We start from the raw sequence: 13,973 nt of genomic DNA, 5'->3' as shown, positions 1-13,973 counted from the left end.
CCAATCTTGTTCTGCATTATCATCAAGCTTCTAAAAATGGCCAACATTTTCAAGCTCTTTTCAACACTCACTCTTCTGTTTTTAGCCCTGCCAATGGCATCGTCATTGGAAACCTCGGAGCTAACCCTTCAATCTCGACTCAATGCGGACTCCCCGAGTTGCTGGGAATCATTGACCCAGATTCAATCCTGCACTGGAGAAGTCATCTTGTTTTTCCTCAACGGTGAAACCTACCTCGGGGATTCATGCTGCCACGCTATTCATACGGTTAGCCACCAGTGCTGGCCGAACATGCTTGAAACACTAGGGTATACCACGGAAGAAGGTGACATACTTGAAGGATACTGCGATCATGAAACTTCCAAGTCTCCGCCGTCTGTGAAGGCTAGCGTGGTTGCTCCGGCGAATGATATACTTCCTTGAATGGATGGCTTTCTCATTCGTGAATAAATTTTACCATGTTTTATGTGTCTTTTCTGCAATGGTTTCAGGGTGTCTTTGTTCTCTCTTCTTTTCACGGTATTAATGAAATAGTTTTTCATTACCAAATACGAGTACCACAGGACAAATATAATACCAATATTCTAGCAAGACAAGGAAATAAAATTAAGATTTTTAAATTAATATACAACAAAATGTATGTAAAAATCCATTTTGTATTAATTTAGATGTCCTTTTATAACAAGATATGGTTAAAACGAATACAATAAAAACAAATTAGTTAAAAGTAACGATCATACGGAATGAGATTAATTTGCGGAAAACTCTCGTAACAAAATTAGTATCCTCTTCGTTGTAATACTTAGGATACTATTTTTGAAGTTTCAACTAAAATTAATTATTGCTAATATTATAGTAGAATTTGGAAAAATAATTATAGAAGTCACTATATATTTGTAACCATTATCGAACAGATTAGTCTAAGAGTTAGCGCTACTAATCAAGTCCCATGATTATTAGATCTATTCACGGGTCAGGCTATTCATTCAAGTTTGAAATTTGGGAGGGTTTGAGTAAAAATATTTTGCCTCGAAAATTAACTTGGATAAAAAAATTAGACCCATTTAAGATATAGGCCGGACTCGAATTTGAACATTCAAGACTAGAGCTTGGCCTAGCCCATTTTTAACTTTGTAATACTTTATATTATGTAATAACACATTAAAAAATTTAACCTATACTAAATATATAATACTATTCTAATGTAAACATTAAAATAATGTTAAACTAAACCCCATGTGATGGCCTAATGGTCAAAGGTGTTCATCGTCCCAGGTGTGGCTTGGGTTCGAGTCGAACTAGTCGCGTTAATTGTTCGAGTTTTGCCCTGTTATTGTAATTCACCAAAAAAAATGTTAAGATGAATATAAAAAAATTTTAATAAAAAATTATTAAAAATTAAATTAAAATAATATAAATATATATTTTTTAAAATTTAAAATAATGTAGACGGGTTTAGGTAAAATTTTAAGCCCATATTTCAGACGAGACTGAGCTTGAGCAAGCATATAATATATATTAATATTATGTTTAGACCTAGCTCATGAGCACTTCAAAGGGCCAGTTTAGCATTAGTTCTCAGAAGTAACCCTAAATTCAACTGTCAACTCTTTTTTTTTAGTTCAATCCTAAATTATTGTTTATTAGTTAAAAATAATTAAATTTAAGTATAAAAACATGCAAAATATTATCTTGAACATTGATATAAACTTCTAATCAATTCAAACCTTGCCTAATACAAGTCTAAATTTGTTCAAAATATTAGAAACAAGAGAACGGTTAGGGCTGTCATCTTAAGGAGAGCCGTGGTAGGAAGCCAAATTTGTTGTTTCATTTTATTTTTCTTTCGTAAATTTTAAGTTACACTATTCCAACTCTTAATTATATATATATATTTAGGGTCAAATATATAAAAGAAAAGTTCAAAAATAAAGCATATTTATATTCTGAAATGGACTAATAATATATAATGTGAGGCAAAATGAATATAATAAATGATAAACATGAGTTGTATGGCAAAGACAATAAGCTTGGTTAATACCTAAGAAATGTGAAGAATTAATGGATGCTATTTTCTAAGTTTTTTTTACGAGAGAAACCTCAAAATAGGTTGTCTAATAAGATCAATCAAGTTTGTTCGGCAATAATTAGCAGTTCATCTAAATTAATTTATGATTTTTTTATGTTTTAATTATTTATATTTTATATTTATAGTTAAAATATATTTTTCAAAATGTATTGAAAAAATAAAGCATATACTGATATAAAATTCTAATTCATGCCATAATGTAAATATCATTTTTTCTGTTCTGGGTTAAAGTAGAGTTGTTCATGGGTCGAGTTGGGTTTTAACAAAACTTTAGGTTTATGTCTGAAAATTGGTCTAAATTATTGCCTATGTCCGGCCCAGATAAAAATGCTAAAATTTGAGCTTGGCCCACCTGTATTTATTTTTTAAATTTTTTTATTTTTTATATAAAAAAATTTAAAAATATTAAAGTATCATTGAAAATAAATTTAAAAAATCTTTATACTTAAATAACACTAATTAACAAGCAAATACCTCTAAAATAATAACAAAATTAACAGTAAAACAAGTGTTATAGAATTTCCAAACATTAACAATATAATAGTGAAATTGTAACAAATAGTGATAAAAAGAGGGAAAATAGCAGCAAAACAGCATGGCTTTATTTTATTACAAATTCAAGTTGGGCCGAGTTCGGGCAAAAAAAACTTAACGTGAGGCTCGACTCATTTTCTAAACAAGCTTTTTTTATCTAAACTTATTTTTCAAGTTTATATTTTTACCCAAACTTTTTTATTTTTCGAGCCGGATCCAAGGTTCAACAAAGGACAACATAATATTCATTGGAGAAGCAGACATAATATGAGTATCTAAGACAAATAATTTCAACCTTAAAAGAGTTCCCAAAAGAGCAATATAGTTGGACTTTAAGAGAGAAAGAAAACAGCATAAAGGTCCTGCCATTCTTATTTAATGCCTTACGGTAAACCTTAATCTGAAAAATAAACTAAAAAACAAAGTAAGATATCTTACTATAAATATGGTTTCAAAGATCTGGTTATGCTATCTTCATACAACTCAAGTTTTGATTATACTATTCCAATTGCACCAAAATGAAGGGTTCCAATTGCTATAGAGTTTTGATTATTGTTGCTGTTGTTTGTTTAAATCACCAGTTACTTATTTGTGGTGCAGATCCTACGGATGGATTTATTCGTGTGCCATTAACAGATGAGAATTTTGATTTACAAAAACCATATAATATGCCACTCTCCCAACGTTATAATTACTCCGATGGTGTTCGAAGTTTTTGGGTCTACAATAAAGATAAGCCCTTCAAACCTGACAGCGGCACTAGGCCTCGCACAGAAGTACGCATAAAGGTAAATTAACGTATCTTCAATCGAGTGATAAAGAGAAGTCTTAGTCTCGAATTTTTTGAAAAGAAAAAACTTTTCTCCTTTGAGTCTGTTCTGATTCGATTCTAGAATAATTAGACGTAAGGTGGCTACGAGATATTCAAACATCTTTAATAATAAAAAAATGACATGCAAATGCAAGTGTACCATTTTTGGGCATTATATTGTTATTCAATTTCGTCCAAAATCGGACGGATCTTTGGAAAAATATCTCGTTTGTCTAACACACACTATGAAGCCAAAGTGCATTCTAACTGAACCGTACGTGGGTTTTAGGGACATGACTATTCGTCTGGAATTTGGCAATTTGAAGGCTATGCTTTCGTCCCAACAGGGACATCCGGGGTGACCATAGTGCAAATTCATGGCGCTGCTGAAGGAGCAACGACGCTGCAACTGCGGATTTACGATGGAAACATGAGGTATTATAGGTACAACTTGGTGGCCACCGACTTGTACGACAAGTGGTTTCGAGTGAATGTGATCCATGATGTAGGCAAAGGGAAGATCACTGTTTTCATTGATGGAGAAGAGAAGTTTGTGGTGAACGATCAAGGACCCGGTGACTTGTATTTCAAATGTGGCGTTTATGCTGCACCTGCTAAATCTAGCAACTTCATGGAATCTAGGTGGAGGGACATTAAGCTTTTCAAAAAATGATTGTTATATATACACATATATAATTAACGAAGTGGTTATTGATTAATGTAATATGCTATTCATCTTGGTCTTGTATACATATATATAGTTAATATTTAATCTCTGCTTAGAAAAGTGATTATTTATCAATGTAATCTGCTATTGATCTTAGTATTATATTTTGCTTCTTGATTTCTTCCCTTTTTCAGCTATGATTCTTCCTAGGAGTTTTCAAACCCAAACCCTCTAATCTTCAATTGCTTTTCAATGGATTTTTACATCTTATCCATGTCTACATGGTGTTAGAGATTTGCTTTGTTGGTAATCTCTTGATTCAGTCTATCAAGACACCGAGTCATGATGATATTTTCATCCTCTTCAATATTTGCACGGATCATAATCATCCCCGTCTCCTTATGATAATCTTTTATGAATTTATTACTTTGAGTAAGGGATTGAAGCCTTTGATGATGCTTTCGATAATAATAAAAGAAGATATTCTTCTAATTAAAATGTAAGTAAATTTTCTCTTAAATCTTTGTTTAATTGTTTATAATGATTAGTGCTTGAATGAAAGTGTTTGACTGTAGTGGTCATTTTGAGTGCCACTGAAAAAAAGACTGTAAAATAGATTAAACAAAGTATACAAAGTATTGTTTATGCAATTTGGTTTCCCTACGTCTACGAAGCCTACTTCAATGAGTAAATCCACTCTTTAATCCTCAATACAACAAGTGATTCAAGTTGTATCACTCTCCTAGTATAGCAACCTCACTTTTGTATCTTAAAGGCCTAGATCACTCATCTCTATAAGTTCTCTCATTGAGAACTTAGGCTATAAACACAACTTGTTTAATCTTAAATGCACTCACATATGTTTCTCGATGAACAATAAAGTGCTCTCAATACTCAATACATAAATCTATACAAGTCTCACAGTATGTAAGAGTTTCCTAGACTTGCTAACATACTAAAGATTAATTACAATCCAATCATTAGCTATAAAATAGCAAAATATAATATATTAATAAAGATCGATGTAAAGTGAACTGTTGGAGATTCATTCTTCAATGGTATCTTCAATGTTATCCTGATCCGGTCTCCACAATCCAAAGAATTCAATTGCTTGATTGGAACCAATCCAATTTTCAAGGAAAGTTGCTTTAAATGGATTGGTTTCAAAGTCGAGCTTGCATATACCCAAAATGTCGACATTATACAAAGCTCATAGATTTTGTTTCAATAAAGTGCCAACTCCAAATATAGCAAGTATTTGTCTATCACAGTGTTGATAGAAATGGCTACATCCGATTGGCACTTAGTCAGCCACTTCAAAAATTTACCTTAACAAATTCGATAAGAAAATGGTGTTATTTGTCCCTCAATCATTAGATATCTATTTGTTTTTTTATAAAGGATACGAACCGTTGATACAAAGATACAACAAGGAGGAGAAACGGAGGAGGGCATGGTGGTGTTGACGAAGATCTATTCACCTAATCAAGATAGAGAGCCAAATGTTATAGAGAGTGGAGGTGAAAAGTATAAAGACTAAGTGGTAATTTGACAACATGTAGGCAAGTATCTCTGAGAGTTTATCCCCTCTTCATCATTCTAGAGGCTATTTATAGGCGAGGTCCCGTGTAAGATGACATTAATGTGTTGGACTCGTAATCAGTCATCATTGTGGGACACGTGGGGCGAATGTCTTTGATGGGATGAGGATGTTTGTGACGAGACATACCCTGTCATTCGTTCTAATTCGAGGTACGAAGCAGTTGAACTCACATGAGGTTTCATGACCAAAATGATCACGTTCTTAAGAAAAGGTCAAGTGTCCAGAGGAACGAGTGGTTAGCTTCCTCGAACGGTCACCTTCTGCCAGCTTGGTTGGCTAAGACAAGGAGTAAAGCTTTTGACGACCTCCCGGTCTATAGCAGGTGAAGTACATCCCTCGGGTGACCTTCCGAGCTACAACATGTCCCCATTTATGGGGGAGGTATATACTTCCCCTTCTAAGTGCTAACTCTTAATCAACATAAATCCTAATTAAAAAAATATACAATGATAAATGATAAACATGTAAAATTGAAAGTTGTATTAAAAAGACAACAAGCTTGTATTTATTGAGAAATGATTGTATAAAACAGGGACGCTACGTGATCATGTATCATTCTCCAATTATTTAATGACATTTCAACAATTTTTTTCATGTCATTTATACAACCCAACATTTTGCCCTAGCCCAATAACCCAATACCCAACTACCCACCTAAAATAGACCTAACCCAGCGGAACCGGCCCACATGCCAAACCCGAATAGGCCCAATAGCCTACCCTCAGCCCAAAACCCAAAACACTAGCAGAAAACAGAAGAACCCTAGGCGCCGCTCCTAGGGTCTTCTGACCTTTGGTCTTCTGCTCACCTGCTCTGCCAGCAACCACCGCCAACTGCCACTGTCATCTCCATCCACGTGCGCCCATGTCTGCAATGACAGAAAGGAAACATCAGCAAGAAAAAAATAAACTAAAAAAACTTATGTAAATCGGATATAAAGCCGAGAATGAATCTTTGTAAAGGGGTTCCGATTTTTTGAAAAAATATTGAAGAAATAGAAAAGAAAAAATCAATTTGAAAGGTGATATTTTTAGTCTTTTTCCTCTTAGATTCCATTCTGTTTTTGCTTTCTTTTCTTTCACAGTTAATAAGCCTAAAGGATAAATAAAAAAGGGACGTACCTGAACGCCGTGTTTGGGGTTGTCGTCGGAATCCTTCGGGTTACCGAAAATGGACGGGGATGGTGACTTTTGGGGTTTTTCTCTCAGCTTTATGGGTAGGAAAGCCGATCTATGATGGCCTTTGAAACGGGACTAAAAAGCTGACCTTTCGCCTTCTAACACGCCCTCTGGCGGCCGCCGCATGATCGGTGTGGTGGCTTCTGATCGGGCCCCTTGGCCGGAAAGGAGAGGGGTGGGGAGAGTGTTTTGAAGTTTTTTTTGTTTAAAACAGAGAAGAATGAAAAATAAAAAAAATAAAAACAAACTTAAATAGACACCTTAAACGGCGTCGTTTAGGACTGGCCTCAATAGTCCCAAAACGGCGTCGTTTTGACATGGATCAGACCGACCCGACCCGACCCGATGAAGGTCCGCTTGTTTTCGTACCTGAGGGTCTATTTTCGGTTTCGGTCCTTCCATGTTTATTTTCTTTTAAATTTACTCCCTTTTGTTCAATTTTATTTTCTTTCAATTTTAGCCCCGAACTTTTGTTTCTTTTTCGATTTCGTCGCTAACCCTTCGGCGTACTGGACAACGGACACGTGTCCTGATAAGGGTTTTATTACTCGTTTGGTCCGTGACAGTTGCGCGCATTTCCATTTTAGTCTTTCTTGTTTGTTTTATTGTGGTTTTTACCCTGTAATTTCATTTTTCTCTCGATTTCATCCTATGTTTTGTTTATTTGTTAATTTAATCCTTCTTTCGTTATGACTTTTATTATTATTAAACTAAATATTATTATTATTGTTATCTTTGTTATTACTATTTTTGTTATTGTTTACTCATCCATATCTTTTAACCTTTTAGCTTTTGTTATATATATATATATATATATATATATATATATGCATACATATTTTTATACACGTGTACCTATTTATATATATTTTATACTTTATAATTTATATATACATATATGTCCATATATATTTCTCTTACGAATACATATATATATACTAATATATCTTGTTTTATCCTTTTATATGCACATACATACATATATGTATATACCTATATGAGCTTTTATATTTAATAACTTTAAAACATATATATATATATATATATGTTTTCCTATTTTATAATTATATATATAAATATTTTCCTTATATGCGCATGAATATTTTTATATATTTTATAATTTTGATCTATTTACTTTTTGTTATTATTTGTTTTACTTAATGTTCATTTATTTATTTATTTATTTATTTATTTATATGTTCATTCTTTAAAATGTTTTAGTTTTTTTTTTTGTATATACGTGATTGATTTGATTTTTTTCATTCTTTACACATATTATTTTATGCACAATATCATATTTGCTATTTCATTATGCATATTAATACCATACTTCAAAAAGAAATTTTTCTAAATGAGGCAATATTTAGCATTTGGAAACTCGAGAAAACGTGCCCTAATGTGCTGGGTTTCGATTTTTCTCGTTCAACCAAATAACTAAGTATCCTTTTAAAAATTTCAAATAAGGCAATGTTTTACTTTTGAAAATTCGAGGAACGTGCCCTAATGTGCTGGGTTTCAATTTCTCGTTTAACCGAACAACCAAATATCCTCTTGAATTTCAATCCATGTCATCCGAGTTTTTTTTAGGATCGTATTTTAAATCTCTCTAAAGTTTTCAGTTTTTCAACACTAAGACATTAAGTAATCAACTAGGTACCAATTTTGGGCGTATCGAGGGTGCTAATCCTTCCTCGTGCGTAACCGACTCCCGAACCCATTTTTCTGAATTTCGTGGACCAAAATCGTTGTTTTAATAAAATTAAATCGTTTATTAAAAATAACCACTTCTCGAGGTGATCCAATCACACCTCATTAAAAATGATTGGTGGCGACTCCCGTTTCATTTTTCAAAACCCAAGTCGACTCCGTTTTCATCAAAAAATGGTGTCAACATCATTGATACATAATTTTTGTAATTTTTTTAACCAGAACTCCGAACTTGAAACCTTAAACCTTGAACCCTAAACCTAAACTTAAACAAAAGGCCAAGTTTATGGTTTAGGGTTTATGATTCGAGGTTTGAGTTCTAGGTTTGGGTTTGGGTTTAGGGTTTAAAATTTTAGATTTAATTTTGAGGTTCAGGGTTCAAGTTAAAAAGTTGTTAAAATTATGTATTTAGGGGTTCGAGTTCAAGGTTCAAGATTTTGGATTTGACTTTGAGGTTTGGGGTTCAGGTAAAAAAGATTATCAAAATTATATATTAATTATATAGAAAATATTGTTAAAATGTAATTAAATAATTGAAAAATGATAAAAAGTTATGTGGATACCTAATTTTGTTTTTATTATATTTACTTAGTATTTAGAATTAATGATTGCTATTTTTCGAATTAGTTGGTTTAATTAAGGGTTTTTTTTCTTTACAACAGAAACCTCAAAAGGAATCCGGTCACTTCTTTTAAACAGCTTGTCAGGTAGCATCAACCAAGTTTCCTCGGCAATATGCGGTTAAAAATCACCCAAAATTTACTGCTTACAACTGCAATTACAAACTATATAGGTACAGGAGAGAATTTAATTCATAATAGATATCAAAATATGGCTTCAGCCTTTACCGATATCATCGATGACTCATTGCAAATTATATTCTATATTCATGATTAAAATATATTTGCCTTAACTAGTGGTTGAGGATTCGATCATCACTTGAGTATGAAGCAGTTTTAAAATTCGCCTGCAAAATTTAATTATAAATATAAAATATACTTTTTTTTTACATAAAATACAAAACCATACCCCATACTCATTTAAATCCGGATAATATAATTTTAAAATGGGTTCATCAAGGACAGCATAATATTCATTGGAGATGAAGACATAATTGTAGTATCTAAGAGAATTAATTTGAACCTTAAAAGAGTTGTGACATATGAAGCCAAAGTTTCAGCTTCAAGGCGCTTTTCATTGGCTGAGATATAAGACTAATCGATTAAAACAGCAGCATAAAGGTCCTGCCAATGGCTTACGGCAAAAGTTAATCTAAAAAACAATGTGGCAAATATTTCCGTCAAATATCTGACTATAAATATGGTCCCAAAGATCTGGTTATGCCATCTTCATACAACTTAAGTTTTCCTTTACTTCTTCTTCTGAAATTGCACCAAAATGAAGGCTTCCAATTGCTACAAACTTTTGATTATTGTTGTTATTTTTTGTTTGAAAGATCATTGGTTTATTTGTGGTGCAGATCCTACCGATGGGTTCACTCGTGTGCCATTAACAGATGAGAATTTCGATTTACAGAAACCGTATAATATACCACTTTCTCAACGTTATAATTACTCCGATGGTATTCGGAGTTTTTGGGTCTACAATAGAGATAAGTCCTTCAAACCTGACAGTGACACTAGACCTCGCACAGAAGTGCGTATAAAGGTAAACTAGCATGTATTGAATCAAGTGGTAAGAAGTAAAATATTAATTTGGAGGCTTTACGTGATTACGGATATTTAAGTATCTTTGCAAAAAAAATATAAATGCCATTTTTTAAATTGATCTTATCTTTTTCTACGAAGGGCATTATAGTTTTATTCAATTCCGTTCGAAATGGAACACATACTATGAAACCCAAGTGCAATCTAATTGAACTGTGGGTGCATGGTGTTATAGGGACATGACTATTCGTCTGGAATTTGGCAATTTGAAGGCTATGCTTTCGTCCCAACAGGGACATCCGGGGTGACCATAGTGCAAATTCATGGCGCTGCTGAAGGAGCAACGACGCTGCAACTGCGGATTTACAATGGAAACATGAGGTATTATCGGTACAACCTGGTGGCCACGGATCTGTACGACAAGTGGTTTCGAGTGAATGTGATCCATGATGTAGGCAAAGGGAAGATCACTGTTTTCATTGATGGAGAAGAGAAGTTCGTGGTGAACGATCAAGGACCCGGTGACTTGTATTTCAAATGTGGCGTTTATGCTGCACCTGCTAAATCTAGCAACTTCATGGAATCTAGGTGGAGGGATATTAAGCTTTTCAAAAAATGATTGTTATATGCACGCATATCTGATTAAAGATTTAATCTTTGTTCTATTTAGAGAAGTGGTATATTTATTAATGTAATATGCTATACATCTCGGTGTCTTGTATAATCTATATAGAAATATATTTATAATTTCGCTACGGAATCTACTGAATCATTCGATGTTGTTATGTTTTATATCAACTTTGACTCATTAACCTTTGATTAAACAATTATCTATACATTTATACACTATAAATTCATGAGATTATACTCTTAATAATATTAAAGAAAAAACGAATGGTGGTTGTTATTTACAATTATAAACATATACACACATTGAACTTGTAGAAGAAAAGCTTGTATAACTAGTCCCTGAAACCTTGTGTAAAAGATGCAGTCATTTCCTTGATTACTAATGCCCTTACTCGATTGATTGTTACAAGGCACAAATAAACATGTTCTTCAAGCTCCTCCAGCTGTTTCCAGAATCCACCATGGCTCTTCTTCAACTCCTTCACGATTTGAAGACAAAACCTATGATCTTCCCTTTGCCTCTCCAAACAAATCCCTATCATTTCCTTCTTGTGTTCAACTTCATCATTTAACCTAGAAACCAGCCGACTCAGTGTATCGAAATCCCGATTCAAGATATAAGTTCCCTTGGCTGCAACATCAAGTTGCTCCCCAACTTTCCTAAGGAACCCACATTTCAAACATGGAAGTTTCTTCAATACCTGTTTTTTCTTCTTTAAAAGCTTTTCAGGGACGAAGCCCAAAATTGCAGGCGCCATTAACAATGGTGCAAGAGTATGTGCTGCTATAACTATAGCTATTATTACTAGCAATCCACAAGCTGTCGTTAAACAAATCCCGGATGTTTTGTGGATGAACTTGATCAGCTTTATCTTCCGAGTAACCTTTCTTTTCTTTGATTTAAGATGGTGCAATATTGAGGAGTATTTTTCATTGATTATCTTGAAATCATGTTTGATAGGGTTAGAAAATGGGTTTTTTAGGGCAAAGAATGAGTTGAAATCCGAAAGAACTTGTCTCATGTTATCAGGAGAATGATAATAATCATCAAACAAATCGAGTGCTCGTTGAATGAAGTGATAATTACGTTGGATTTGGTTGATCTTAGTGAGGAGATGACCGCAAATTTTCGAAGCTTCAGCACTAATATCGAAGTAATCCAGGATTAGGGTTTTGAGTTCGGGCATTTCGGAAAGGATTGCAGAGTTTAAGATGGAAGAAGATATGGTGTCGGGACAGGGTTCCAAGAGTTGAAAGAATTTGAATGAAGCCGAGGGTTCATTGGCTAATATTTGAGCTTTAGAGGAAAATTCTAAGTATGATTTGGTTCTTAATGCACTAAGGTATTCATCATTTACATTCAAGCTTTTGCGACCATCTCTCACTTCTTTTTCACCTGAAACAAAATATTATATTACAGATAAATGGAAATTAGATACAAAATGAAGAAATAGTTTTATAATTATTCTTTCAACTCATAATTAGATCAATTATTTTTTTCGTTTATGTGCACGTCTTTGCAATTTTTACACTGTCAAGAAAAAGAAATATAAATATGATTTTAAAGGAGAAAATGGTGAAAACATATTATAGGAATTCAAATGAAGAATAAATCTACTAACTAATTTGTGACTTGGTTTTTTTAAAGGTATTCATTATCTGTAGGTCCATTAAAGAGGTAGACACTATTAAAGAGGTAGACACTATCTACGAGTTTTAAAGTTACTCCATACTTAAGGTGAGTATCAAACCCTCACAGATTAAAGCGAGAAAGACCCTTACTCTCTCATCTAACTCGCGACTTTGTTTCAACATTATATATTGCTAAATAGGTTAAGTGTCATCAATATTAAATTATTTAATCCCTTTATTGAAGAAGCTAGCAAGTTAGTTATGGAGCTTTCTTTTGCCAAAAGCCTAGTGGTTTTTTTTTATTTAAAAATATCATAATTTGAAGAAAAAAAATGATTATAAGGATGAGGGTTTGAATTTTAAATTTATCATTACTTCACAAATTAAATGATTTTTAATTTATTGCAACTCCCCTTTCTTTTTTCTTGTCACTTAAAAGCTCCATTTAAACACATCTTCGTTAATACAAATCTTTCATTCAAGCATTAGATTGTCTTATCAAAAGAGACTCTATTTGTTGAGTGTTTTTCTCTTTCTATCTTCCTCAAGTAGTGGTATATGTATATTTATATGATATGGGTATTGTTCATTGACATGACATGACATGCCAGTCAAGTAGGCTTCATGCATATAGACACGTATCCTACTCTAGGCTCGACACGTGTTTATAAGGTCTTATGCACGTGTAACTTCGCAGGAGAGCGAGCTGATCATGCGAGCTCATTACAATCCAACCCAAATCCATTCGGACTTTGGACAAGTGATGGTAATTATCCTACCACTATTAATTTCAATTTTTTTTTCTAAAAATAAATTCAAAACTTAATTAAATCAGTTCATGCATCAAATACCAATTCATTCTAATAATTTCCTTTTCCAATAAAAACATAAAACTAAGCCAAAGAACTAACTTAGAATTAAACTGAATTCATATTCTTAAGAAACTAAAACCTCTTTTATTTAAGAGAAAAAAAAAAGGAAATATTTTATAAGAGCAAGCATACATACCTCTTTTGATCTTAAAAGCTCTAAACTTTGCCCACATATTGATCTCTTCTTGTCTTAGAAGAAGGAAGAAGGAATGAATTTGGAGCTAATATTGGTAGGTTTGAAGGAGAAATGCCTATATGTGTAATGAGAAATCCTCTTCCTTATAAACAACCCTACAAGGGACAAGTAATTAATAATGGAGGCTTTTCTACAATAATAAATTAGAATACAACTGCCTAGCTTGCGGTGGGACTTCATATATATCTTTGCCTTACTACATAAAGCCTTCTTTAAAGGAACATTTATATATATTTGCTTTTTCTTGTCATTTTGTATATGCTGGACGCATTCGATGTATTTTATGTTATGTAATGGTAAGTCTTATGTCTAAAATTAAAGAAAAGAAAGAGATATATGGAGGGAGAATCATGTCGTCAATATATTTGCTTGTTGCAATTGGAAAGC

At 33.0% G+C, this 13,973-nt stretch overlaps 4 protein-coding genes across 4 annotated transcripts; 3 read left to right on the top strand and 1 right to left on the bottom strand.

The window, feature by feature from the left end:
• The first annotated feature begins 36 nt into the window (after positions 1 to 36).
• Positions 37 to 423, top strand: LOC105767685 (egg cell-secreted protein 1.1). Its single transcript, XM_012587259.2, has one exon. It carries the CDS (start codon positions 37 to 39, stop codon positions 421 to 423), a length of 387 nt encoding a protein of 128 aa, XP_012442713.2.
• A 2,718-nt stretch (positions 424 to 3,141) lies between these two features.
• LOC105767755 (citrate-binding protein) lies at positions 3,142 to 4,107 on the top strand. The gene is made up of 2 exons (XM_012587327.2): positions 3,142 to 3,411; positions 3,724 to 4,107. The coding sequence occupies exons 1-2, from the start codon at positions 3,142 to 3,144 to the stop codon at positions 4,105 to 4,107; spliced, it is 654 nt and encodes a 217-aa protein (XP_012442781.1).
• A 5,880-nt stretch (positions 4,108 to 9,987) lies between these two features.
• Positions 9,988 to 10,875, top strand: LOC105767707 (citrate-binding protein). Its single transcript, XM_012587283.2, has 2 exons — positions 9,988 to 10,257; positions 10,492 to 10,875. The coding sequence occupies exons 1-2, from the start codon at positions 9,988 to 9,990 to the stop codon at positions 10,873 to 10,875; spliced, it is 654 nt and encodes a 217-aa protein (XP_012442737.1).
• A 269-nt stretch (positions 10,876 to 11,144) lies between these two features.
• LOC105766029 (UPF0496 protein At1g20180) lies at positions 11,145 to 13,563 on the bottom strand. The gene is made up of 2 exons (XM_012585323.2): positions 13,527 to 13,563; positions 11,145 to 12,282 (listed from the first exon to the last, which is right to left on the bottom strand). The coding sequence occupies exons 1-2, from the start codon at positions 13,561 to 13,563 to the stop codon at positions 11,219 to 11,221; spliced, it is 1,101 nt and encodes a 366-aa protein (XP_012440777.1). The 3' UTR covers positions 11,145 to 11,218.
• Between the last annotated feature and the right edge of the window lie 410 nt (positions 13,564 to 13,973).

This window comes from Gossypium raimondii, chromosome 5, assembly GCF_025698545.1.
Source record: "Gossypium raimondii isolate GPD5lz chromosome 5, ASM2569854v1, whole genome shotgun sequence".
Taxonomy (NCBI): domain Eukaryota; kingdom Viridiplantae; phylum Streptophyta; class Magnoliopsida; order Malvales; family Malvaceae; genus Gossypium; species Gossypium raimondii.
Note: the sequence above shows the minus strand (reverse complement) of the source record. Positions and strands in the feature narration are given on the sequence as shown.